The sequence below is a fragment of the Choloepus didactylus genome, chromosome 24, assembly GCF_015220235.1.
Source record: "Choloepus didactylus isolate mChoDid1 chromosome 24, mChoDid1.pri, whole genome shotgun sequence".
NCBI classification, from domain to species: Eukaryota; Metazoa; Chordata; class Mammalia; order Pilosa; family Megalonychidae; genus Choloepus; species Choloepus didactylus.
This window is the reverse complement of record NC_051330.1, coordinates 3,604,253-3,630,667: the sequence shown is the minus strand read 5'-3', so window position 1 is coordinate 3,630,667 and position 26,415 is coordinate 3,604,253. Positions and strand designations below refer to the sequence as shown.

The 26,415-nt window shown below is 37.6% G+C and overlaps 1 protein-coding gene across 1 annotated transcript in view; it reads left to right on the top strand.

The window, feature by feature from the left end:
- Positions 1 to 15,794, top strand: part of LOC119520119 (butyrophilin subfamily 2 member A1-like) — a 36,593-nt gene extending 20,799 nt beyond the window's left edge. Inside the window, exons 7-14 of the mRNA XM_037817871.1 lie at positions 3,875 to 3,895; positions 5,296 to 5,316; positions 8,644 to 8,664; positions 10,573 to 10,593; positions 13,211 to 13,231; positions 13,316 to 13,342; positions 13,446 to 13,472; positions 14,726 to 15,794. Coding sequence (XP_037673799.1) covers positions 3,875 to 3,895; positions 5,296 to 5,316; positions 8,644 to 8,664; positions 10,573 to 10,593; positions 13,211 to 13,231; positions 13,316 to 13,342; positions 13,446 to 13,472; positions 14,726 to 15,249 — 683 coding nt within the window. The 3' untranslated portion in view covers positions 15,250 to 15,794. The remainder of the gene's footprint in view (positions 1 to 3,874; positions 3,896 to 5,295; positions 5,317 to 8,643; positions 8,665 to 10,572; positions 10,594 to 13,210; positions 13,232 to 13,315; positions 13,343 to 13,445; positions 13,473 to 14,725) is intronic.
- The last annotated feature ends 10,621 nt before the right edge of the window (positions 15,795 to 26,415 follow it).

Below are 26,415 nucleotides of genomic sequence, written 5' to 3'. Positions count from 1 at the left end.
TCCCAAGCAGCTCCCCCTAGTGGTGGGGGAAAGCCCCCTCTGCTGCCTGCACAGTGTCACTGGGGAAAGGCCCCCCTGGGCACACTGCCACCCCTGAAAGTTGAGGCCCAATTACTGGAGGTTTTCCAGAATTCACCCTAGGTGTTTGGCCTCACCATCCACTACTGGGCTCTTTGCAGACCCTGAGAATTATTATCCAATTTGCTGCTGTCACACTGGATTGATCTGGTGTGGCCAGCAGCTCCACAGAGTGTAGACGCTGCCCCACCACGCTTGTGCCTCTCTCTCAGCTTTGCCAAATCTGTGCTTCTCTATGCTCCTAATTCTCAAGGAGACCTGTGTTTCCAGAGAAGGTAAATCAAACAAACCAATAGCATCTACCAACACTATTTTTTGGGTTCTTACACATAGCTTCTCACAGTTCAGACATCAAGCAAAAATTGTTTTAAGTGTCTTGGTCCAGGAAGCACATATGGTGCTGTTTTCAAAATTTCCCCTGCTTCATCTGACTTTGAAATTATACTGAAATTCAGCTTTCCTGCTTGACAAAATCTTACCCTACAAGCAAGCTATTAATCAAATGTCAAATGCTCCAAAGGGCCTAGACAACAAAACACCACTCAGATTCAGTTCAGCATTCACTTCTGATTAATCCCAATCTAAAAACAATTTCACATTGAGTTATTTAAATTTCTAATAATTTTGCTAAACCCATTTTCCAACGTTTGAATTAATGTTTGATTTGACAAAGAGGACACAAGAATGTGTTTTGCAAAGAATACCAACAGATAGCTCTTCTATTTTTAAAGATGAAAAGGAACCATGCTTGAAATAAAATAAATTATTTAGTTATAGCTCCATGAATTTAATTTAGACACACAGAAAAATATGGCAGATAAGTTTATTGCATCATCATCATCATAGTCGTCACTCTATATCTATTTTTTAAAGACTTCTTATACACAAGGAATTGTTTTCTTACAATGGTTAAATGAAGCAGAATTCTTCCATTCCCTTAGGGATCAAACATCAAAGCAATAATAACAAACATAGTAAAAATAAGATGTGGAGAGACCAGCAAAAGTGGTGAGATTGGAGAGTTAGAGGATAGATCATGATAAAAAATTGCATGTCATCTATAAAATTTGGAATTTTATCCTATTTGTAGTGAATAGTAACAGAAGAATTTTGATTGGGATGGAGTTTACATAATAAGATATTAAGTTTTGAGTTTTAAGGAGACTGTGACATAGAATGCCTTGGCACATGCTAGAGAGGATACGGTGGATTCTTCAGAGTTAAGGGAGACCCAGATGGAGAAGGTAAAGGAGAGGGAGGGAGACAAAGAACCTGAGACCCATGATGCAGTATAATCAAGGAACTTTGGAGAAGAATTCAGTGTGTAGGATCAAATGGGGTGTTTGAGAGGAGGGTGAAAAGACTATTTCCCTCTTTGTAGTATTTGCAACTGGGTACACTGATTCCATTCACTGATATGGTGAATTCAAAATACTATTAGTCACCAAGTCTAGTAATTCATTAACTTTGTCCACTTGTAATCATCTCTTCAGTAGCTTAAGCTTCCAAAGGACAGTACCAACCAATGAGTGGCACTTTTCCAAGAAAGGGGTCTCCTCAACTTCATTCTCCTTTTTACATTGATTACTTTGTCTGTTGGCTGTGTGTCACATATCTTATTTTTAGTTGAATACTGATTGACTCACAGAGCCATTTTTCTGTTTCTTCTCTCCCCCCCATATCACTTATTTGTGAGAATCAATACCTAAATGCCCAAAAAGAAAGAATTAGTTTATTAAATGTTATTTATAACACCAGATTCCAAGGAGTCATTTAGTTGTGCTATTTAGGGATATTTATTTGCATGAGAAATATTAAAAACAATATTAGAATTAATAGCACAGTATATGAAATAGTGTGTATCAAATGGTCCTTTTTTATTATACTATCATAAAAATAATCTGAATGTATATAGAGCAAGATATTTTAAATTGGTTATATCCAGGTAATGAAAAGTTATTAGTGCTACCAGCTCACAGGGTAAGGCTGGGCTCTTACTGGACAGGAGCCTTCTTCAAGGTTTGGGGTCCTGCAGAGAAGGAATTCACAGGTGGGACAGGCCAGTGGCAAGGTGAGAGCAAGGCTTTATTTGAGATGTTACAGAGGACACTGTCAGGCTGGAGCCTCTGAGCAAAGAGCTCTGAGCAGGCTACAGCTCAGGCCGAGTTACAGCTCAGGATAGTACAAAGCAAAGAGTGTCAGCACCAGCAAACTCAAGGGAAAATTGCCCCCAGTGAGTTTTGTCTTGTGCTTTTGGCCCCTGGAGTGGTAAGGCTTAGACTCTTGGTGTCTTAGGATTGGCTGATTTTTATGCAAATAAGGGCCTGCACAGTGGTTGAATAGGGTTCCAGCTAGGAGCAGTTGTGATTGGCTCAATTGAAGGACATTTTTATTGGTGTTTGCATTCTGGGCTATCTTGATTGGCCCATCAAGGGTGGTTTAGGAGTGATTCTTTTGCAATCTTCGTCCCATGCCCCCCTTTCTGCCAGCCCAAGGTTTCCTAATCTAGCTTGCCTTAATAGTATTGTTTTTCATTTCTCTCTTTCATTTTTAATTAAATGGGAAATGTCTAATGCATTTAAAATGTTTTATTTTGGGAAAGGTGAATAGAAAGCAATTCAGTTCTAGCAACTATTCATATAGAAGTCACCCTGGGATCTTGTAGGAATAGCTCTGGTTTAGGGTATTCCATGGAAAAGCCCAGGCACAGACCTCTCTGAATCCCAGCACAGGCTTCCAAAAGTCAGCAAAGAATCAAAAGTTTCCTGCTGCACATGGGTCACCTCTTTCTGTGTGTGCCCCAGCCCTGCAGCTTTCGGGACTTTCCAGTGTACATTAGGCTGCTCTGCCTTCATGGAACAGAATACTGCTAGAATTTGTAGACATTTGTCTTCTAATGTCTTTGTGTATTTGTTTTAAATGGTGAACTCCAGGAACAATATGGTAAGTCATTTGATTTTTCCCTCTGTTTAAGGAATTGGTCACAATGAAAAAGGTCCAGGCATTTTTGACAAATTCAATAGATAGTGGGATTTAATGAAGAACAACCATATGATACAAGGAAATAAAGATCCTTATAATCTTCAATTGTGAGAAATGCAAGTTTTTTAATCACTTTGTCATAACTGGCTTGTCTCGGCCTCCCTGAATATTGTTGGACCTTTATCTCTATGCTTGCTTGAATTTTTTAAGTGCAACATTGATTCTGCAGAGAAGAGTGAGAATAGTTAGTACTTGGGCACATTGCCAGAGGAAGGCCAGCGTAAAACCACAAGAAAATCCTGAAAAGACACAATGTGCTGCCTTTAATATGCAAAGCACAGTGTCTGGTCCAAAATCAAAGTTTTGCCATGTTGCAGGAAAGAAAAATCTCAAAAATATCTTTCACCAGAATAGCATTCAATGTATGAAAGTATTAGGGAACAGTTGGCATATTTACCATAGTTAATGTACTCACAACAAATATTTTACATCACCACGTTTACACAAGTGTTTGTTTCTCCTAATGATTTCTTTTAGTTTTCTTCCAAAGTCTGCATATATAACTTTAATATTATCTCTAGATATTTCTTAGTTTTATTCATATTGTGAGCTTGAAGTTTTGTTAAAATATTCACAAAATTGGCTAGTTTCTGGTATGTGAAATGTTGTTGAGGAGATTTAATTTTTTAAAAAATACTAAAGCTGCTTTTCCTGTTTTTGTAAATGATACAGCATCTTTGCTGGATTACCTACAGGTAGCATAGGGGGATACATCTTAACATATTTTTGTTTCGGTTTATTTTTCTTTATACAGAAAATACAGGAGAATGGAATGGTAAGTAATATTTTTTCTTCAATAATCTTCAAACATTTAAAATCCTATAATATTTCGTACTTGACTTTTAAAATTATTATAACATGATCAAAATCCACACTCAGTGAAATGACTCCTAATGATCTAAAATCATGTTGAGAGACTACTAAAATAGCTTTCCTCTATTGTAAAATGTAACTGTAAGTACTTCTGTTACTTACAATGTTGTTAGGCTTAAATGGAGGTCACGATGTGTCAGCTTGTGCTATGAGAGGACATGGAGCTTCTAGCATTGCCCCATGCAGTTAAGGCCAGTGACTCCTTGCACATACAGTAAATGACTGCCTGTTATGTGATTGATGCTTGAGAAATAAGAGAGAAGAATTAAGGAAAAATTTCATGGTCTTAGGTATGTTGCTATTTGGGGATAGATATACAATTACATTTACAAAATCAATGTAAAATTAATATTCTAACAGTTCCTATGGGAGTGTGTACATGGGACAGTAAAAACATATAGGTAGAAGGATTTGGCCTAGCTCTGAGGTCATAGATTTCCTGAGGAAGTGCTAAAGGATCTGGGATCAGTGGTAATGAAGGAATAGGTTTTCAAAGTCACAAATTATATTTATTCTGTAGTCATAATATAAACCCCATAGCCTTTTATCTGTTTAATGAAAATATTTAGAGTGAAAGAGAGAAGTCCTGTGTAATTCATGGCTCCTTTTAATATTCATTCTGTCATTCATTTATCCATTCATCTATTCAATTTTGCTTATCTACAGGCAAAGCCAAGTAAATGATAATTTGACTAGTTTTTAACAGAATAGCCTCTGGATTCAAATGGTTTGGAATTAAATTCCAGCTCTATCACTTAGTAGCTTCATGGTCTGCAAAATATTTTTAATCTCCTAGGACAGGTTTTTATTTGTAAAATGGCTGTGATAATGGTGTTTATGTACCAGGTTACTCTCAGTATTAAAAAGATCATATATCTAAAAATCTTGACACATATTGCATATGTTATTAGTAAAATAGTGGCAGTCATGGTTGCAGTTATTGAGCCTGGAAAAGAAAGATGGATTTAAGTCTATATCCAGTACCCCATGAAACCAAAATGGATGAACATAGTCTATTTCATTTTAACTCAGTTATTTCAGTGAATAGAATCAACTGGACTATTTGACTTACCATGAGGGCATACAGGGTATCATCAGACTGAATTATTCTGTTCTCACGTGCTCTCTGTAGCTATGTTGATCTAGACCATCATGGTCTTAACCATAAAACTTTGGAATATCACCAATACCATATGACCCAAAGATCATCTACTTCTAAATGTAGACTGATTAAAGAATTTTCTGACATTTGATACAGCTCTATTTTCACTATTATCTGCTAATTTTTGTTTGTTTTCTCAGAAAAACTCTTAAGGAAATATGGTAAGTTTTAATTTGGCATTTTATGTTTACCTGGGTATTTCCTTTTTTGGAAGCCAAATACATGGATAAGCTGAATAACACAGTCATGTAGCCTTTGTTCAGGAAATGGTGGTGGGCTAAATGTAAACTACCTCTGATGTTGAAGGCTTCAGACTTTTACTAATATGTAACCGTTACCTGGTCCGCGATTCACTAACCGGAGTCACTGGAGCAACACTATTTCCACCTTCAAAGATAACCCTCCACCCTCACATACAGCACCAGGGCACGAGGCAGAAACCAAAGTGCATCTCCCAAGCAGCTACCCCTAGTGGTGGGGAAAAGCCCCCTCTGCTGCCTGCACAGTGTCACTGGGGAAAGGCCCCCCTGGGCACACTGCCACCCCTGAAAGTTGAGGCCCAATTACTGGAGGCTTTCAGAATTCACCCTAGGTGTTTGGCCTCACCATCCACTACTGGGCTCTTTGCAGACCCTGAGAATTATTATCCAATTTGATGCTGTCACAATGGATTGATGTGGTGTGGCCAACAGATCCACAGAGTGTAGACGCTGCCCCACCATGCTTGTGCCTCTCTCTCAGCTTTGCCAAAACTGTGCTTCTCTATGCTCCTAACTCTCAAGGAGACCTGTGTTTTTAAACAAGCAAAATCAAACAAACCAAGAGCATCTACCAACACTATTTTTTGTGTTCTTACACATAGCTTCTCACAGTTCAGACATCAAGCAAAATTTATTTCAAGGGTCTTGGTCCAGAAGACATACACGGTGCTGTTTTCCAAATTTCCCCTGCTTCATCTGACTTTGAAATTACACTGAAATTCAGCTTTCCTGCTTGACAAAATCTTACCCTACAAGCAAGCTATTAATCAAATATCAAATGCTTCAAAGGGCCTATACAACAAAACACCACTCAGATTCAGTTCAGCATTCACTTCTGATTAATCCCTATCTAAAAACTGTTTCACATTGAGTTATTTAAATTTCTAATAATTTTGCTCAACCCTTTTTCCAACCTCTGAATTAATGCTTGTTTCGGGCAAGAGAACACAAGAATGTGTTTTACAAAGAATGTCAACAAATAGCTCTTCTATTTCTAAATAAGAAAAGAAAACATGCTTAGAATAAAATAAATTATTTACTTATAGCTTAACCAATTTAATTTAGACACACAGAAAAATATGGGCAGATAAATTTATTCCATCATCATCATCATCATAATTATCACTCCACAGCTATTTTTTAAACACATCTTATATACAAGGAATTGTTTTTTTTTACAATGATTATACATTGTTAAATGAAGCAGAATTCTTCCTTTCCCTAATGGATCAAACATCAAAGCAATAATAACAAACATAATAAAAATAAGATGTGGAGAGACCAGCAGAAGAAGTGAGACTGGAGAGTTCGGGGATAGATCATGAAAAAAAATTGCATGTCATCTTTACAATTTGGAATTTTATCCTGTTAGTAGTGAATTATAACAGAAGGATTTTGATTGGAATTGAGTTTACATAATAAAATATTAAGTTTTGAGTTTTAAGGAGACTGTGACATAGAATGCCTTGGCACATGCTAGAGAGGATACGGTGGTTTTTTTCAGAGTCAAGGGAGACCCAGATGGAGAAGGTAAAGGAGAGGGAGGGAGACAAAGAATCTGAGACCCATAATGCAGTATAATCAAGAAACTTTGGAGAAGAATTCAGTGTGTAGGATCAAGTGGGGTGTTTGAGACAAAGGTGAAAAGAGTATTTCCCTCTTTGTAGTACTTGCAACTGGGCTCATTGATTCCATTCACTAATATGGTGAATTCAATATATTTTTAGTTACCAAGTCTAGTGATCCGTTAACTTTGTCCACTTGTAATCATCTCTTCAGTAGCTTAAGCTTCCAATGGACAGTACCAACCAGTGAGTGGCACTTTTCCAAGAAAGAGGTCTCCTCAACTTCATTCTCCTTTTTATATTTGTTACTTTGTCTGTTGTCTGTATATCATATATATTACTTTCAGTTGAACATTGATTGACTCACAGAGCCATTTTTCTATGTTTCTCCTCTCTCTCTCTCTCTCTCTCTGATGATTCATTGGTGAGAATCAGTACCTAAATGTCCAAAAAGAAAGGATTAGTTTATTTAATGTTATTTATATCATCAAATTACATGGAGTCATTCAGTTCTGCTATTTAGGGATATTTATTTGCATGAGAAATATTAAAAACAATATTTAAATTAATAGCACAAAATATGAAATAGTGTGTAACAAATGGTGCTTTTTTATTATAGTAGCATAAAAATAATCAAAATGTGAATAGAGCAAGATATATTAAATTGGTTATATCCAGGTAATGAAAAGTTATTAGTGCTACCAGCTCACTAGGTAAGGCTGGGCTCTTACTGGAGAGGAGCCTTCTTCAAGGTTTGGGGTCCTGCAGAGAAGGAATTCACAGGTGGGACAGGCCAGTGGCAAGGTGAGCGCAAGGCTTCATTTGAGATGTTACAGAGGACACTGTCAGACTGGAGCCTCGGATCAAAGCGACAGTTCCCAGCAGGGTGCAGCTCAGGCACAGTTACAGCTTAGGATAGTACAAGCCAATGAATGTCAGCAGCAGCAAACTGAAGGGAGAGTCGCCCCAGTGAGTTTTGTCTTGTGCTTTTATTGGTTAGAGGGGCAGGGCTTAGACAATTCGTGTCTTAGGCTTGGCTGATTTTTATGCAAATAAGGGCCTGCACGATGGTTGAATGGGGTTCCAGCTAGGAGCAGTTGTGATTGGCTCAATTGAAGGCCATTTTTATTGGTGTTTGCATTCTGGGCTATCTTGATTGGCCCATCAAGGGTGGTTCAGGATTGGCTCATTTGCAATCCTCATGCCATGCCCTCCTTTCTGCCAGCCCAAGGTTTCCTAATCTAGCTTGCCTTAATAGTATTTTTTTTTCATTGCTCTGCTTCATTTTTAATTAAATGGGAAATGTCTAATGCATTTAAAAAGTTTTATTTTAGGGATAGGTGAATAGAGGGCAATTCAGATCTAGCAAATATTCATTCAGAAGTCACCCTGGGATCTTGTAGAAACTGGTCTGGTTGGAGGGTCTCCCATGGAAAAGCCCAGGCACAGACCTGTCTGAATCCCAGCACAGGCTCCCCAAAGTCAGCAAAGAATCAAAGGTCTCCTGCTGCACATGGGTCCCCTCTTTCTGTGTGTGCCCCAGCCCTGCAGCTTTTGAGACTCTCCAGTGTACATTAGGCTGCTCCTGCCTTCATGAAAAAAAAATACTGTTAGAATTTGTAGACATTTGTCCTCTAATGCATTTGTGTATTTGTTTTGAAAGGTGAAATCCAGGAACAATGTGGTAAGTCATTTGATTTTTCCCTCTGTTTAAGGAATTGCTCACAATGAAAAAGGCCCAAGCACTTTTGGTAAATTTGATAGATAGCGAGATTTAATGAAGAATGACCTTATGTTACCAAGAAATAAAGATCCTTTTAAATTTCAATTTTGGGGAATGGAATATTTTTAATCACTTTTTTGTAACTGATTTGTCTAGGCTTCCCTGAATGTTCTTGGACCTTTTTCTCTATGATCACTTCAATTTTCTAAATACATTGATTCTACAGAGAAGAGTGAGAATGGTTAGTACTTGGACACAGAGCCAGAGGACCAAGTGGGGTGTTTGAGAGGAAGGTGAAAAGAATGCTTCCCTGTTTGTAGTATGTGCAACTGGGTACATTGATTCCATTCACTGATATGGTTAATTCAACATATTTTTAGTCAAAATGTCTAGTGTGATTCATTAATTTTCTCCCCTTGTAATCATCTTTTCAGTAGCTTAAGTTTCCAAAGGACAGTACCAACCAATGAGTGGCACTTTTCCAAGAAAGAGGTCTCCTCAAATTCATTCTCCTTTTTATATTTATTACTTTATCTGTTGGCTGTATGTCACATATCTTATTTTTAGTTGAATACTGATTGACTCACAGAACCTTTTTTTCTGTTTCTTCTCTCCCCACCATAACACTTATTTGTGAGAATCAATACCTAAATGTCCGAAAAGAAAGGATTAGTTTATTAAATGTTATTTATAACATCAAATTTCAAGGAGTCATTTAGTTCTGCTATTTAGGAATATTTATTTGCATGAGAAATATTAAAAACAATATTAAATTAATAGCACAGTATATGAAATAGTGTGTATCAAATGGGCCTTTTTTATTATAGTAACATAAAAATAATCTAAATGTGAATAGAGCGAAATATTTTAAATTGGTTATATCCAGGTAATGAAAAGTTATTACTGCTACCAGCTCACAGGGTAAGGCTGGGCTCTTACTGGACAGGAGCCTTCTTCAAGGTTTGGGGTCCTGCAGAGAAGGAATTCACAGGTGAGACAGGCCAGTGGCAAGGTGAGAGCAAGGCTTTATTTGAGATGTTACAGAGGACACTGTCAGGCTGGAGCCTCTGAGCAAAGAGACAGCTCCCAGCAGGATGCAGCTCAGGCCGAGTTACAGCTCAGGATAGTACAAACCAATGAATGTCAGCAGCAGCAAACTGAAGGGAGAGTTGCCCCCAGTGAGTTTTGTCTTTTGCTTTTATTGGTTAGAGTGGTAGGGCTTAGACACTTGGTGTCTTAGGATTGGCTGATTTTTAGGCAAATAAAGTCCTGCACACTGGTTGAATGGGGTTCCAGCTAGGAGCAGTTGTGATTGGCTCAATTGAAGGCCATTTTTATTGGTGTTTGCATTCTTGGCTATCTTGATTGGCCCATCAAGGGTGGTGTAGGACTCATTCTTTTGCAGTCCTCATGCCATGCTCTGCTTTCTGCCAGCCCAAGGTTTCCTAATCTAGCTTGCCTTAATAGTATTGTTTTTCATTGCTCTGTTTCATTTTTAATTAAATGGGAAATGTCTAATGCATTTAAAATGTTTTATTTCAGGGATACATGAATATAGGGCAATTCAGGTCTAGCATCTATTCATGTAAAAGTCACCCTGGGATCTTGTAGGAACTCCTCTGGTTGGAGGGTCTCCCATGGGAAAGCCCAGGCACAGACCTGTCTGAATCCCAGCACAGGCTCCCAAAAGTCAGCAAAGAATCAAAGGTCTCCTGCTGCACATGGGTCACCTCTTCCTGTGTGTGCCCCAGCCCTGCAGCTTTTGGGAATTTCCAGTGTACATTAGGCTGCTCTGCCTTCATGGAACAGAATACTGCTAGAATTTGTAGACATTTGCCTTCTAATGCATTTGTGTATTTGTTTTAAAAGGTAAATTCCAGGAACAATACGGTAAGTCTTTTGATTTTTCCCTCTGTTTAAGGAATTGGTCAAAATGAAAAAGCCCCAAGCACTTTTGAGAAATTTGATAGATAGTGGGATTTAATGAAGAACAACCATATGATACCAGGAAATAAAGATTCGTATAATTTTCAATTGTGGGAAATGGAAGTTTTTTAATCTCTTTGTCATAAGTGACTTCTCTAGGCTTCCCTGAATATTGTTGGACCTTTTTCTCTATGGTCACTTCAATTTTCTAAATACAATGTTGATGATTGTTCTAGTTTGCTAATGCTGCAGAATGCAAAACACCAGAGATGGATAGGCTTTTATAAAACGGGGGTTTATTTGGCTATACAGTTACAGTCTTAAGGCCATAAAGTGTCCAAGGTAACACATCAGTAATTAGGTACCTTCACTGGAGGATGGCAAATGGCGTCCGGAAAACCTCTGTTAGCTGGGAAGGCACGTGGCTGGCGTCTGCTCCAAAGTTCTGGTTTCAAAATGGCTTCCTCCCAGGACATTCCTCTCTAGCAAGCTTGCTCTTCTTCAAAACGTCACTCACAGCTGCACTCCCTCCAGTTTCTTTGAGTCAGCATGTTTTATATGGCTCCACTGATCAAGGCCCACCCTGAATGGGTGGGGTCACACCTCCATAGGAGTGTCCCACCGAAGTCACCACCCACAGCTGGGTGGGGTCACATTCCAAGCAAATCTAACCAGCACCAAAACGTCTGTCCCACAAGACCACAAAGATAATGGCATTTGGGGGACACAATACATTCAAACTGGCACAATGATCTACAGAAAAGAATGAGAATGGTTAGTTCTTGGGCACAGAGCCAAAGGATCAAGTGGGGTGTTTGAGAGGAAGGTGAAAAGAATGCTTCTCTCTTCGTAGTATGTGGAACTGGGTACATTGATTCCATTTACTGATATGGTGAATTCAATACATTTTTAGTCACCAAGTCTAGTGATTCATTAATTTTCTCCACTTGTAATTATCTCTACAGTAGCTTAAGCTTCCAGTGGACAGTACCAACCAATGAGTGGCACTTTGCCAAGAAAGAGATCTCAGTTTCATTCTTTTTAAATTTATTACTTTGCCTGTTGTCTGTATATTACATTGTATTTTTAGTTGGATACTGAGTGACTCACAGAGCCACTTTTCTATGTTTCTCCTCTCTCTCTCTCTCTCTCTCTCTCTCTCTCTCTCTCTTTCTGCATCAGATCCCTCACTGGTGAAAATCAATACCTAAATGACCAAAAAGAAAGGATTAGCTTATTAAATGTTATTTATAACATGAAATTCCATTGAGTCATTCAATTCAGCTATTTAGGGATATTCATTTGCATGAAAAATATTAAAAACAATATTTAAATGAATAGTGCAGTAAGTGAAATAGTTTGTACCAAATGATCCTTTTTTATTGTAGTAGCATAAAATAATCTAAATGCATATACAGCAAGATATTTTAAATTGGTTATACCCAGGTAATGGAAGGTTATTAGTGCTACTGGCTCACTGGACATGGCTGGGCTCTTACTGGAGAGGAGCCTTCTTCAAGGTTTGGGTCCTTCAGAGAACGAATTTACAGGTGGGACAGACTTTATTTGAGACATTACAGAGGACACTCTCAGTCTGGAGCCTCAGAGCAAAGAGACAGCTCCCAGCAGGCTACAGCTCAGGCAGAGTCACAGCTCAGGAGAATAGAAACTAAAGAACATCAGCACCAGCAAACTCAAAAGAGAGTCACCCTAGTGAGTTTTGTCCTGGCCTTTTATTGGTTACAGGGGGAGGGCTCAGACACTTAGTGTTTTAGGATTGGCTGATTTTTATGCAAATAAGGGACTACACAGTGGGTAACGGGATTCCAGCTAGGAGCAGCTTGTGATTGGCTCAATTGAAGGCCATTTTTATTGGTGCTTGCATTCTGGGGTATCTTGATTGGCCCATCAAGGGTGGTTCAGGATTGGCTCATTTGCAATCCTATTCCTATGCCCCACTTTCTGCCAGCCCAAGGTTTCCTAAGCGAGCTTGTCTTAATAGTGTTATTTTTCATTTCTCTGTTTCATTTTTAATTAAATGAATATATATATTGCTTTTGTGATGAATAATGAGTATATGTAATTAAACAACAAGAAAAATCCCTTGCCAAAACCTGCAAGAATGTGTGAGGTACATTTTCTCTGTTCTCTTAAATCACCTTGCTCCTAGTACTCTACAACCATTGATAGGTTGCTTTTCCTTCCTCCTCATTGATGGAGAGACTAGGACTCACCCATCATGGTGCCCATGGAACAGAAAATAGCATTTTCTTCAATTAATTAAGGAATATTGTGAAAAGGAATCAAACTAATTCAGAAGTAGTTGATAAGTTATAAAAAAAAAATTGCTTGTGATAGACTTAGGTCCACAATTTTCAGTAGCACTTTGGCTGTAACAGTCTAGGTGGTGTCCCATGTGGACATTTAGAACGAGTTGCCTTTCCAGTCTAGGAACCCAAATCCCAGCAAACTGACCCAGATGTTCACTGATATCCCACAAGTAAGATATGACCAAAGATTTGAATCAAATTTCCTGCAATTTGAGAAATTAATATTGTCTCCTTTTTATTTATATTTTTAGAAATAATCAGTAATGAACTTGGTAAGTAGTATTTCTTTCCTATGCTAAATTGGATATACAGACAGTGTTCTCTCAGAATACTTATCTCTTTGTGATTGGTTGCAGACCGAAGAAACTTCCTAGGAGAAGATGGTAAGTGAAGTCAAGATTCTTATCATTGATACCCATTGATACTCCACGACCTGCAACAGCCCAGTAATACAGCTAATCTTGAATGTCTCCATCTAAATTTTAGGTCTGAATGAACTTCAAAGATTTGCAGGTAAATACAAAGTGAATAACTTATGATTAAGAATGACCTTATGTTTGTCATTTAACCTATCAGGGATTTTTTTTTTTTTTAAGGGAGGGTTACCCCAATGATTTATTAGACATTTTGAACTTGTTTGACTCTGAGTGTATAGACTTAATGAAAAATGAGCTCCTAGTCACTAAATGGAGGGATTTCGTTTTAGAAATGTCAGTTTACAAGCTGTGCAAATCACAGATATAAAGGTATCAATTTATTCTGAAATGCAGGTTGTATATAAGTCAGAAATAAGTCTTCACTATATCCAGCAAAGACATAGCCACAAATATTCTCCAAAGCCAATTTTGTTAAAAAGTATAGGATATGGTTTCTGTTCATCACCCACTCTTCTTGAATCCTGATTTTTTTCTTTTCTCTCAGATCTTCCAGTCAGCATGCAAATATGCTATTCTTTCTCATATCTTAAAAAATAGAAAGCACAATAATGTCTCTTACTCTAATAACCCAATGCAGCTGCTAACATGTTTTTTCTTTACACATAATCACTACTAAATAGTTGTGAATACTCATTCTTTCCAGTTTTTGCCCTCCATTTCTTTCCCTCTCATTCAGAAAGAATCCAAAATCTCAAAAGTGACTGCATGGTCCTATATGTTGCTGCACCCTGCCCACCCTTGACTCTCTGACTATGTCTTCTTCCTCTGCCTCTGTTACTCTCCTCCCACTCAACTGGAAATGTCCCACAATTTGAACACACTGATGTGCTTCTGCCTCCGTGATTGGATATAGTGCTGCCTCACAGGCATCTCTGTTATACCTTTCACTCTTTCCATGCTAAAATACTAGGCATACTGTTCCTGATGAGAATATTGGGAAAGCATTCTGAGATTCAGACTATTGCTGCAGACGTTTCAGAAGGCTTTGGCCGTATTTCCTAACAGCTGTGTCCTTGGATATACATTTGAAGCTTCTGATGTGACCCTTGCCACTGTAACTTTCTCATTAATCCATTTCAAAGATGAAATGATTTGTAGACATTTTCCCCCAAAAAAGAGCTTCAGATTGATGGATTGAGTTGTATCATGGGAAATGTGCAGATGATGTTTATTATTTTTCTGTGTATCTGAAAAGGATCCTCAAATGCCATCTGCTTTGTTTATCATCCCTGCTCTGATCTCTCTCCTAGACACTGATAGGTTTTTGTCTTAGCATCAGAAATTAATTCCTTCCTTCTTCCTTCTACTTCCTACTTTCTTATCTTTCAGAAGACATAAAGCTGGATAGAGCCACTGCCCATCCTTACCTTTACGTGTCAGAAGATGGAAAATATGTGGTATCTCTTCCAGAAAAGCAAGATGTGCCTGACAATCCTGAGGGGTTTGATACTCTGGTGGCCGTCCTGGGTGAGAACAGCTTCCAGGGTGGCAGGCATTATTGGGAGGTCTTAGTTGCAGGAAAGAGCAGGTGGACAATAGGGCTGTGTTGGGACTCAGTTAACAGGAAAGGACAGCATATATCTGCTTGTCCAGAGAATGGTTTCTGGACCCTATGCAAGAAGAATGGTGTGTACAAGGCTCTTTCCACCCCCCGTCATCAACTTAATATCCCAGAACCTCTGATAACTGTGGGGATTTTTTTGAAGTATGAGGAAGGTCTGATCTTTTTCTACAATGTGACAGAATGTACCATTCTCTTCAAGTTTAAAAGCAACTTCACCAAGCCCCTGAAGCCATATTTCTACCCTGGACCTCCCAGTGAGGGAAACTGTACTGGCCTTACCATCCTTTAGGTGTCAGTAACAAATCCTGCTGACCCTCCCCAGGGCACCGCTGAGCTGCATTCCCACAGCAATCATCCCCAAGGTCCATGATAATGTACACACATTCCCAACCAGGACCCAGCATGTGATGGGGTCTGAGGATCTCCCTCCAAGGAACTTGTTTCCTTCCAGGTCTTATGGGAAACTAGGAATGATCCCTCTTATTGGGCCATTTCCAGTGCCCATCCCCACAATCACTCCCTCCTCAATTTACTTCCTTTTATCCCTTTTGGCCTTAAATAATGCAAATCTCTCCCATCTTTCCTAGATCTGATGTTGAGATTCTGAGACTAGTGAATTCCTTTCCTCAACAAATCACTCTTACTTATTTTGCAACATGAAATATGCCAGATTCATTTCTTTATATATTTCTGTTTCACCAATATATTTGGGGCTCAACAAAGCTAAAGACCAAATGTCCATTTTGTTTAGCCATCCCTGCCCCAAAGTACCAGTGGCTTAAACAAAATGTCATACTGAATAAAATTCAATTGAATAAAATTGAATTCTATCAAGACTCAGACTTATCCATGCTTTCAAAGACACTTCCGTGAAGCTCTTATCATTGTGCTCACCCCATCTCAGACCCCTTAAGTTACAGGGATATGAATCGTGTATCTGAGATAGAACCATGCAACCTGCCTCCAAATCCCGTGCCATTAAATACTATCCTGCAGTGTCTTTTATAACCAAAATAAACACCTACATACCACCACAGACTGTCTAAATTAAAGAAAATAAAATGAGCTTAATGAACTTGTAAAGTAACTGTTAGTGGATCAAGGTGGTGGATTCTTTTGCCTGATGTGCTCAAATGACCAATTCCTGAGACAATGGGGTTTCAAAGAGAAAGAGTTTATTGCTAGGCACAAAGCAGGAAAGCAGATGGCTTATTGATCCAAAATCTGTCTTCCTGAACTGCAATAGTTCTGATAGTCTGATAGAATCAAAGCATGGGCAGGTAGAATAATGAATAAAATGGTCCCAGATGATGTAATTAGATGTAATTTAATTATTGGGCGTGCAACAGATTGATTACATGCTTAGTCACAGGATGTATGTAAGAAAATAATGGCCTTAATATGATTATGGGTGTGATTTTTAGTATTATAAGTATATATAGGTGATTTGTAGGTTAAAGTCTAAGCTACTGTGCATGTCAGGTGGCTCATTTTGGTTAGATCCATGTTTAGTTATCAATAATTTTGGACTTGAGGTGGATTAGTTCTGGGCTGACCCACAACACTTCATTAATAAACATTAGGGGCTGACTTTAGTGATCATAAGAATTTAAGTTGAAAGGAAGTTTAGTCATGAGGCTTTTACAATTACAAGGGCACAAGAGAAAGGCTGTAGAATCTTTATCAGAGATCAAGGGATCTGATTACAGATCAGGTTTCAGATATTTCCCTCTGTCAACTCTAATATACCAGAAAGTAAAAAGGAATATATAAATAATGATTCAGCAATAATAATCAGCCCTTAAATCCTAACTTCTTGGATTTAAAAGAACTGAAGTCTCACAAATTGCTGGTAAGAGTATAAAATGCTATGATCTCTTTGAGAAAACATTTGCAGTTTCTTACAATGTTAAAAAACACTATGCTATCAACAACAATTGCACTTGTGGATATTTACTCTAGAGAAATAAAAGCATATGACTATAGGAGACCCTAAGATGGTAGCTAGGAGAGACAGGGCAAAAAAAAACCTCCATGGAAAATACTAGATGAAAGCCAGAAAGTGACCCAGAACACCAGTTTCAGAGATGCAGCAGCTGGACAAGGTCTGCTAAGTCCACAGTGACTGTGAACTTGGTGAGACCAGGAGTCTGCATCCTGAAATGAGTGAGTAAGCTGCTAAATACCCAGCAGCCATGCTGTGGTGTGGGGAAACCAAGGGTTGGTATGTGGAGGTGGACTAGTTCTTTTTAAAAAACCCCAAAAGCAGCTGCAGATATGGCAGCGAGAACCGCACAGTGAAGCATGGCTGGAACAGGCTGTGCGAATGCCTCAATATCTGGCATGGAAGATAGCCTTTCATGCACCCACTGCTAACTGTCTCAGAGCAAGGCAGGCAGAGGTTAGCCAAAAGGGGAAAAAAAAACCATGCCCCTTGCAGCCATCTTCCCGGCAACTGGGAATGCTCCTCCCCGGTGCCGGGGCTACAGCCCACAGTCATGCCAAGAAACCCAGTGTGGTGGTGGGTGTTTCCAGCTGCACACGCACATGCCACAGTGTCAGGCATGGACAGTAGCCTTTCACGCACCCACAGCTAATTGTCCTAGAGCTGGGAAGGTGGAGCTGTGTGAAAAGGGGGAAATTAACATGCCCCATACAGCCATCCTTACAGCAGGCTGGGGAAGCCCCTGCACTGCCACTTGGCCCAGAACTTCCCTTGAGGGATGGCACACACTTGTGATGTAGCACAGCCTTCCCTCAGCAGAGGCCCTAGAAGGGCACGGCTTGGAAGAGGGACACACTCAGAAATCCCAGGGACCATATGCCAATACCAAAGACTTATGGGTCAGTGGCAGAGAAAACCTGAGACTGAAATGAAGGTTTAGATTCTTGCAACAGTCTTGAATCTCTGGGAACACCTGGGAGGTGTGACTATTAAAGCTGCCCTCCCTCCCTAACTGCTCAGACACATGCCCTGCATTCAGGACGGACAGCACCAGCAACACACCCAAACTTGGTGCACCAATTGGGCCGCACAAGAATGAGACCCCCACACACCACAAGACAAAGTTGGGGATAACTGACTTGAGGGGAATAGGTGACTCATGGATGCCATCTGCTGGTTAGTTAAGATGTACACCACCAAGCTGTAGATCTGACAAGAGATTTGACCTTGAATAATCCTACATATCCTAAAAGAATCCTATCAGGTAAAGCAAATGCCAAGAGACCAAAAACAACAGAAAATTTTAAAGTATATGATAAAAACAGATGATGTGGATAGAGGCAAGAAGGCAGTGGCATGACATTTAAAATTCTGAGAGAGAAAAATTTCCAACCAAGAATACTTTATCCAGCAAAACCCTCCTTCAAATTTGAGAGAGAGCTTAAATTTTTCACAGAGAAACAAATGCTGAGAGACTTTGCTAATAAAAGACCTGTCCTACTTGAGGTACTAAAGGGAGCCCTACTGACAGAGGAAGAAAGGAGAGAGATATGGATAAAGGCTGAGTACTAAAGAGATTCAATATTCATCCATTAAAGGACATTAAGAGAGAGCGGGAAAAAATATATCTGACAAACATAAACCAAAGGATAGGATGTCTGATTCAAGAAATGCCCTCACAGTAATAACATTGAATGTAAATGGATTAAACTCCCCAATTAAAAGATATAGATTGGCAGAATGGATAAAAAAATATGAACCATCAATATGTTGCATGCAAGAGACTCATCATAGACACAGGAACAGAAAGAAATTGAAAGTGAAAGGATGAAAGAAATATTTCATGCAAGCCAAAAGAAAGCAGGAGTAGCAATGTTAATCTCAGATAAAATAGACTTTAAATGCAAGGATGTTATGAGAGACAAAGAAGGTCATTACATGCTAATAAAAGGGGCAATTCAACAAGAAGAAATAACAATCAGAAATTTTCATGTACCCAATCATGGTGCCACAAAATACATGAGACATATTCTGGCAAAACTAAAGGAAGCAATGGATGTTTCCACAATAAATGTGGGAGACTTCAGCACATCACTCTCTCCTATAGATAGATCAACCAGACAGAAGACCAGTAAGGAAATTGAAAACCTAAACAATCTGATAAATGAATTGTATTTAACAGACATATATAGAACAGCACATCCCATATCACCAGGATACACATTCTTCTCTGGTGATCATGGAACTTTCTCCAGAATAAACCATCTGCTGGGACATAAAACAAGACTCAATAAATTAAAAAAAAAATGAAATTATTCAAAGCACATTGTCTGACTACAATGGAACAAAATTAGAAATCAATAACCATCAGAGACTTAGAAAATTCACTAACACCAGAATGTTAAACAACACACTCCTAAAATAAATGGTTTATAATGTAGAATGTAGGGGAACTAGCGATAGAGAGCAATTAATTAAGGGGGAACAATAACCCAATAAGAACAGATAAGCTATCGTGGGTAAATTTAACATTCTGGGAATGCCCAGGAATGACTATGGTTTGTTAATTTCTGATGAGTATGGTAGGAACAAGTTCTCAGAAATGTTGCTATATTAGGTTATTTTCTAGGGGTAGAGTAGGAACATGTTGGAAGTAAAGTAGTTATTTTAAGTTAGGTGTCTTTTTCTTACTCCTTTGTTATGGTTAGTTTGAAATGTTTTTTATTGTAAATCTTTTAAAAAAAATTTTTGATATACTTAATTTTAAAAAAGAGTTAATTAAGAGTTAATGAATGGCAATCAATGCAATATATGATACTGGAGTGGATCTAAGAATGGAAGAGAAAAGCTCAAAGGGGACATAGAGAAAAACTGGAATATAGAATTTAAGCTTAATATCCATATTAAATTTCTTGAATTAACTGCAGTTAATGACATAAGTTAATATCCTTGTTCATAGGAAATGTACATAGAAGAATTGTGAGTTCAAGGAGTATGATATATGCAACCTGCTCTCAAATGTGCAGAAGATGATAAATGGGTAGATACATAATTGATAGATAATAGATATAGTTGAAAGAAAGAGAGGGGGGACAGAGAGAGAGAGGAAGGAAGGAAGGAAGGAAGGAAAGAGAAAGAAAGGTACTGCAAAGGTAGCAAAATGTAAAATTGGTTGATATAGATATCTGGGGGTGGGGGGTTGTTGGAGTTCTCTGTATGGGGTTTGTATTGTATTTGCAACTGTCCTATATGTTTGAAATTATTTCAAAATAAAATTTTTTTTAAAAAGCATATGAATATAAAACCTTGTACAAGAATGTTCATGGTAACCTTATTAATAACAGCCCAAAACTGGAAACAACATAAATAACCATTGATGGGATATTACATTAATGCATTTTTATACATTCATACATTGGAATACTATTTGACAATTAAAAATAGCAGACAACTGATACTGCATACAATATTTATGATTCTCAGAGATATTTTATTGAGCAAAAGAAACTGGACACCAAAGGATACATATTATATGTTCTTATATTTATGAAGATTTTATCATAAAAATATCTGTTGTGAAAAAATCAGAAAAAAAATGGTTGTCTTTAGGGGTGACATGGACTGGGAAGGGGTGGAAGTAAGCTTTCTAGAGTGATAGAAATATTTTCCATCTCTGTAGAGGTGTTGGTTTCCTGATGTATTCATGGACCAAAACTCATCTGATTATACACTTGGGCTTTGTGTTTTTCACCATGTCATTTCCCGTCTCCAAGCTGACTTCCAATGATCCTTACCTCCTGATCCCTACCTCACTGAATAAGGGCTAGCTTTTGTAAGCAACAGAATAATATAGCAGAAGTATTAGTGTGTAACCTTTCAAGGAAAGGTTTTACAAGGAATTGTAACTTGCATCTTGAACTCTTGGATTACTTGCTTTTGAAGAAACCAGTCGCCATGCCATGATGACACACAAAATAGATCTGTGGAGAGTCTCATGTGTAGAGAAGCTGATGCCTCTTTTTAATAGCCACATGGATGAGCCACCTTGTAGTGCATCATGCAGTCCGGTTGAACCCTTGTATGAGTGCAGACTTGACAAACATCTGACTGATACTTCATGAGATGTGGAACCACAGCTGCCCAACCAAGAACATGAATTCCTGTGCCATAGAAATTGTGAGGATTAATAAATGATTGCTGTTGTTTTAGGTCACTATGTTTGGGGCTGAATTGTTACCTAACCTTAAATAAATAATATCCAGTATACATTTATTATTCATGATAAAGAATTGAATTGTAAATAGACGTAAACTCCATTTAGTAGGTATGCTTTTTTTGCAGTTTTATGGGCTGGAAATTGTGAAATATTTTTGGGTATTCTAGGCTTGAAAAATGAGTAAATACATTAAAGGTAATGAGGACAAAGTTTCTCACAGTTGGAAAGGGCAGTTACAAAGAAATAGAGAAGGGGAAATGTATAATATACCCTGTGGTGGGTTGGATTGGAACAATATATATATCATATACACACACACACACACACACATATATATATACACACATGTGTGTGTGTTTCTAAATTTTAATAATATAAATAGAGTGTTTATGGAAAATTGAATATAGATATAAATATGTGTATATGGATATATATGTATTAGGAAAATAAATATAGATATAAGTATGTATATGAACATATAGATATAGTTGTGTATATAGATGATATAATTGATAGATGTGTAGATTAGACATAAATTTAGTTGATGAGATAGACATAGAGATTGCGATAGAGATACACATAAAAAAGATAGAGATAGAGATATGTCTATTCACTGAGACTGCCTAGAAGCATTGACAGACCTGTAGCTATATATACACATGAAATTGCCTCACGTGACAATGGGATTGCTAACTTTGAATTCCACAGGGCAGGCTGCAAGTTGGGAACTCAGTGGTGATCCTGAATTCCCCAGAAGAAGCTGGCTGAATTAGAGATAGAAATTCTTCTGACTGCTGAAATGCTCAGGTGTCCCTTTAAGGATTCCAACTGATTGCCTGAGGAGGCTCTTCTCATTGCTAAAGGCAGCCTTCTTTGATAAATTTAGATGTAATAAGCCACTGATGCCGCAAACACACTAAACATTTGAATCCATCTGTATAAAACCCTCACAGTTAACAATCAGGCCAATGATCACTTGGCCAAACAACTGGACACCATAACCCAGCCATGTGGACATAGGAAATTAACCATAACACAAAGTATCAGATTTCTACTGCATAACAAGCAGCAACATACATGCCACTTTAAAATGAAAAATGACATTAAATATTTAAAAGAAAATTTTCTGGAGGTGGTATACTTATTAATCTTACAGACAAAATCATAATCTATGAAGGAAAGGATTGCACATTTAACAAAATAAAATATTATTGATCACTGCAGATAACTATACAACAAATGCCTTGAATGGAAAATGATCATCTGGTAAAATGTAGCAGTGCCTGTCCATTCATAATTCCACTCCTCAGTGAGAGCCAACCATTTCTTTAAATATTTTATACCGTCATTCTCCATACGTCATTTAAAATACAATCTACCAATTTAAGATGATGATGCATGTTGATTAGCTTTCTTAATCCACTCCAACCTTTTCCATATTATCTTTCTAGTATTAGTTAAATTGCTATAAAAAGTTTTTATGCAATTTTGATTACATAATTTCTATTGCATAACCAAATACTAGGAATAAATATATTTGTGCAATTTTTTGTTTGCTTGTTTCTAGAATTTCTGAATGCTCTCCTTTTACCAGCATTATTTATTTTCATCACAACCACACTTTTTAAACTCTCAATCATCTTAAATGCTCTATAGATACTTTTTTTCCATCCACAGACATTTCCATTATCCTGTTCCAATCCAAACTTGTTGCTTGCTATGATATTAAACTTCTCTTTATAGTGCCATAGAAATAAATCTACCCCTTCTGAGTTCCTTGTTTTCCTCTTTCCTGATTTCCCTTTATTTTGTTGGAGCACAATTCCTATGAAAGGATATGCAGGAAGAAACCTTTTAACCTAGAATTTAAGCAATTCATTAATCTACATTTGCCTTTGAATGGTTGTTTGGCTAGGTATAGATTCCTATGTTTAAAAACATTCTTCCTCAGACTTCTAATTATATTGTGCCATTTTATTATAAAAATCAATGTTGCTGAAATGTTATCAGCCATTTAAGTGATTTCAATTTGTCAGAAATATTAGGATGATCTCATTATTTTAGACTTTTTGGAATTACAGTGATTTTTCCAAGTATGTTCCTTTTTCTCATTTACTGTGCTCCACAATTGGTCCAAACCATATTGAGGTTGGCTCTTTAGATCAGGAAATTCTTCAGCATTTAATCTGAAATAACCTTCTAATGTATTTTGTTACTCTTTCTGAACATCTATTTCTCTTATTCTCTTCCTCTTGGAATTTTTTTTTCTATGAAATCTACCTTTTCCTTCATATTGTCTGTCTTTTGCCATTGGTCGTGTTGTCCTAATCTCTGCAGGATTTCCCTGATGTTTAAATTCTGAATATTTCTATTTAATTTTTTTCTACAATCTTAATTTTCTCTTGAGGAGCTCTTCTTTGTTCTTTGGATATCTCTTTATGGTATGTACTTATTCTTTGTTTTTTGATAAACTCAATAATGTCATGGCACTGAGATTATTAAACAAGTGATTATTTTACACTTGTTTGGTTTCCTGAATTTATTTGATTTATCTCTCAGGGTTTTTATTTTCTGTATGTTAAGCTGGGTCTAGCTCATGTTACCATGTGTTTCAGTTTCTGTTGGTACGTGGCTGTCTCTTTATAGTTAAGAATGAGGAAATGAAAGGTACCTCAAAGTTCTGTGGATGTGGACATGTGGCCAGTGTGATTTGTTCAGTCATTGGGCAGAGACATTCATTGGGCTTTGATCTTAAGGACCAGAATGCAGAATTCATCTTTTCTGGTTATGTTCATTCATTTTTATCAAACCACTGAATCTTCAAAGAGAGGGCAAATTGCTTGGATCTAGGAGTTCTGTATTCAAGAAGGATAGGATTGAGGATGCCATTAGCTTCCAGCAGAGACATAAATAATGTGTCTGCTTTCAGCCCATTAACTCAGTCCTGCCTTACTTGCTGCAAATATTTTTGAGTCCTGAGTTTCTGTGGGCCTATTCAGGGAAAATTAGCTCCTCCCACAATAGCAGACTCCCCCAGAAAGACTCTAATTTTTGGCTCACCAAAACCTACTTGGTCAGTGGCCATTTCTCAATCCAAATCATCCATCAGATGATGAGTCAGTCTTTATTATATTGGTCATAATTTATTGATTATGGGGTTTTGGACTCTAAATCTGGTTAATAATTATTGCAAAAGGAGTATATTAATGCATTTAGTCAATCAACCATTTTGAATCAATATATCATTGCTCTAACAGAAAATTTTGGAACACAAGTCATAACAAACTTTGGTGGATTTTAATGAAATTAATGCAATAGTAAACATGGAATTGTGAATGAATTTTGAATAAGGAAAACCACAATATATTGGTAATTGAAAAAGCAGGTTATAAAAATTATGATTCCTATAGATTTTCTGGTCACTTTTCTCCTAAGATTCACTCTCCCCTCATTCACTTATCACACACACACTCACTGTTTCAGTTTGCTTAACTGCCAGAAGGCAATAAATTAGAAATGTGTAGGCTTAATCAAGGGAGATTTATTAGGTTACAAATTTCCAATTTTAAGGCCATGAAAATGTCCAAATTAAGGCATCATGAGGAGGATACCTTCTCCGCGGAAAGGCTGATGGCATTTTGGATCCATCTGTCACATGGGAAGGCACATGGTGACTTGTCTGTCTCTCAGTTTCTCTGAGCTCTCTGAGGTTCATCTATACTCTATCCTTTCATGGAGAACTCCAGCAAGGGGATTGTGGCCCACATTGAATGTGCTGTGTGAGATCTCCCTGGAAACAATATAACCAGGAGATCCCCCCCACCATGGGTCTACCCCACAAGGATGGACTAAAAGGGCCTACTCTTTTCTGGGGTACATAACAGCTCCAAACCAGCACATTCACACACAAACTCTCAGACACACACACATATATATGTATATACACACATGTGCATATATGTTTGTCTATATTCACATTTATATTTATGCTTGTTTACATAAGCACAACATTGCTTGAAATGATATAGTCCAAAATTTGAATGATATCAACTCTGGATTGTAGGCCTTTGTCAACTCTCATAAATCAATTCTCATAAATGTGCTCATATTTCTAAAGGAAACCATGGACAAGGAGATAAAGGATTCCACAAGGGTGCACAGGTGTTAAATGGTGGAGTAACAAGTCCTTCAGTTTACTCCTTCCATGAAACAACAATCTGGAAAAAGAGATTGGAATTAAATAGGTGGTAACCTTGGAGCCAGATTAAACATTTAACATCTATGGGATTCTCAGAAGTGAAAGGCTCAAAGAGCTAAACTTCTGTAAGTGAAAGCCTGAACCAGTGGTCCGCCTGCTGGGACAGTTGGATCAGGCCGGACCTTGGTTCTCTGGACTAAGTTTTGGTATTGAGAGCAGGAATTTCTGGCTTCCCACCAGCATCAAATGAGAGACTTGCAGGGGCAGTTTTTGTTTTTTATTTTTCTTGAGTGTGTGTGTTTGTGTGCCTGGTTATCATGTTCTACCTATTTGTTAGTAGTTTTCTCTTTATTTTTTTTCTTCCTTTTAGCTTTTGCCTTTTTATCTCTTGTACTAGGTATGACAGATTGAGGTGTGGGAAAACTAGATTTACAGAATGACTACATCATAATTCTCAGAATGTCCAGTTCTCAACAACAAAAAAATTACATAACATCCAAGGAGACTGGAAAGTGTAGTACAATCACAGAAAAAAATAAGTCAACAGAAACAAATCAAGAGGAAGACTAGTCCATGTAACTACTAATCAAAGACCTTAGATCAACTCAGTTAAAGTGGATCAATGAGCTAAAGAAAAAAAATGGACAAACAACTAAAGGAAATCAGGAAAATATACAAAAAAATAAGAATTTCAAAAACAAGACAGAAATTATAAGTAACCAAATGGAAATTCTGGAGCTAAAAAGTACAATAAATTAAATGAGAAATTCAATAGAGAGGTTCAGTAGAAGATGAAAGAAGGAAGAAATGATCAGTGAATTTGAATATAGGAAAATTGAAAATGTCCAGTCTGAGGAGCAGGAAAAAAGAAAGGATGAAAAGAATGGACAGTTAGAAAATATACATCATAGGAGTCCCAGAAGAGAGATACAAAGGGCCAGAAAAAATATTTGAAGAAATAATGGCTGGGAACTTCCCAATCAGAAAAAATATACAAATATACTAATCCAAGATTTACAATGAACACCAACAGAATGAACTCAAAGATAATGTACACTGAGAGAAATTATAATCATGTAATTAAATGTGAAGGGTA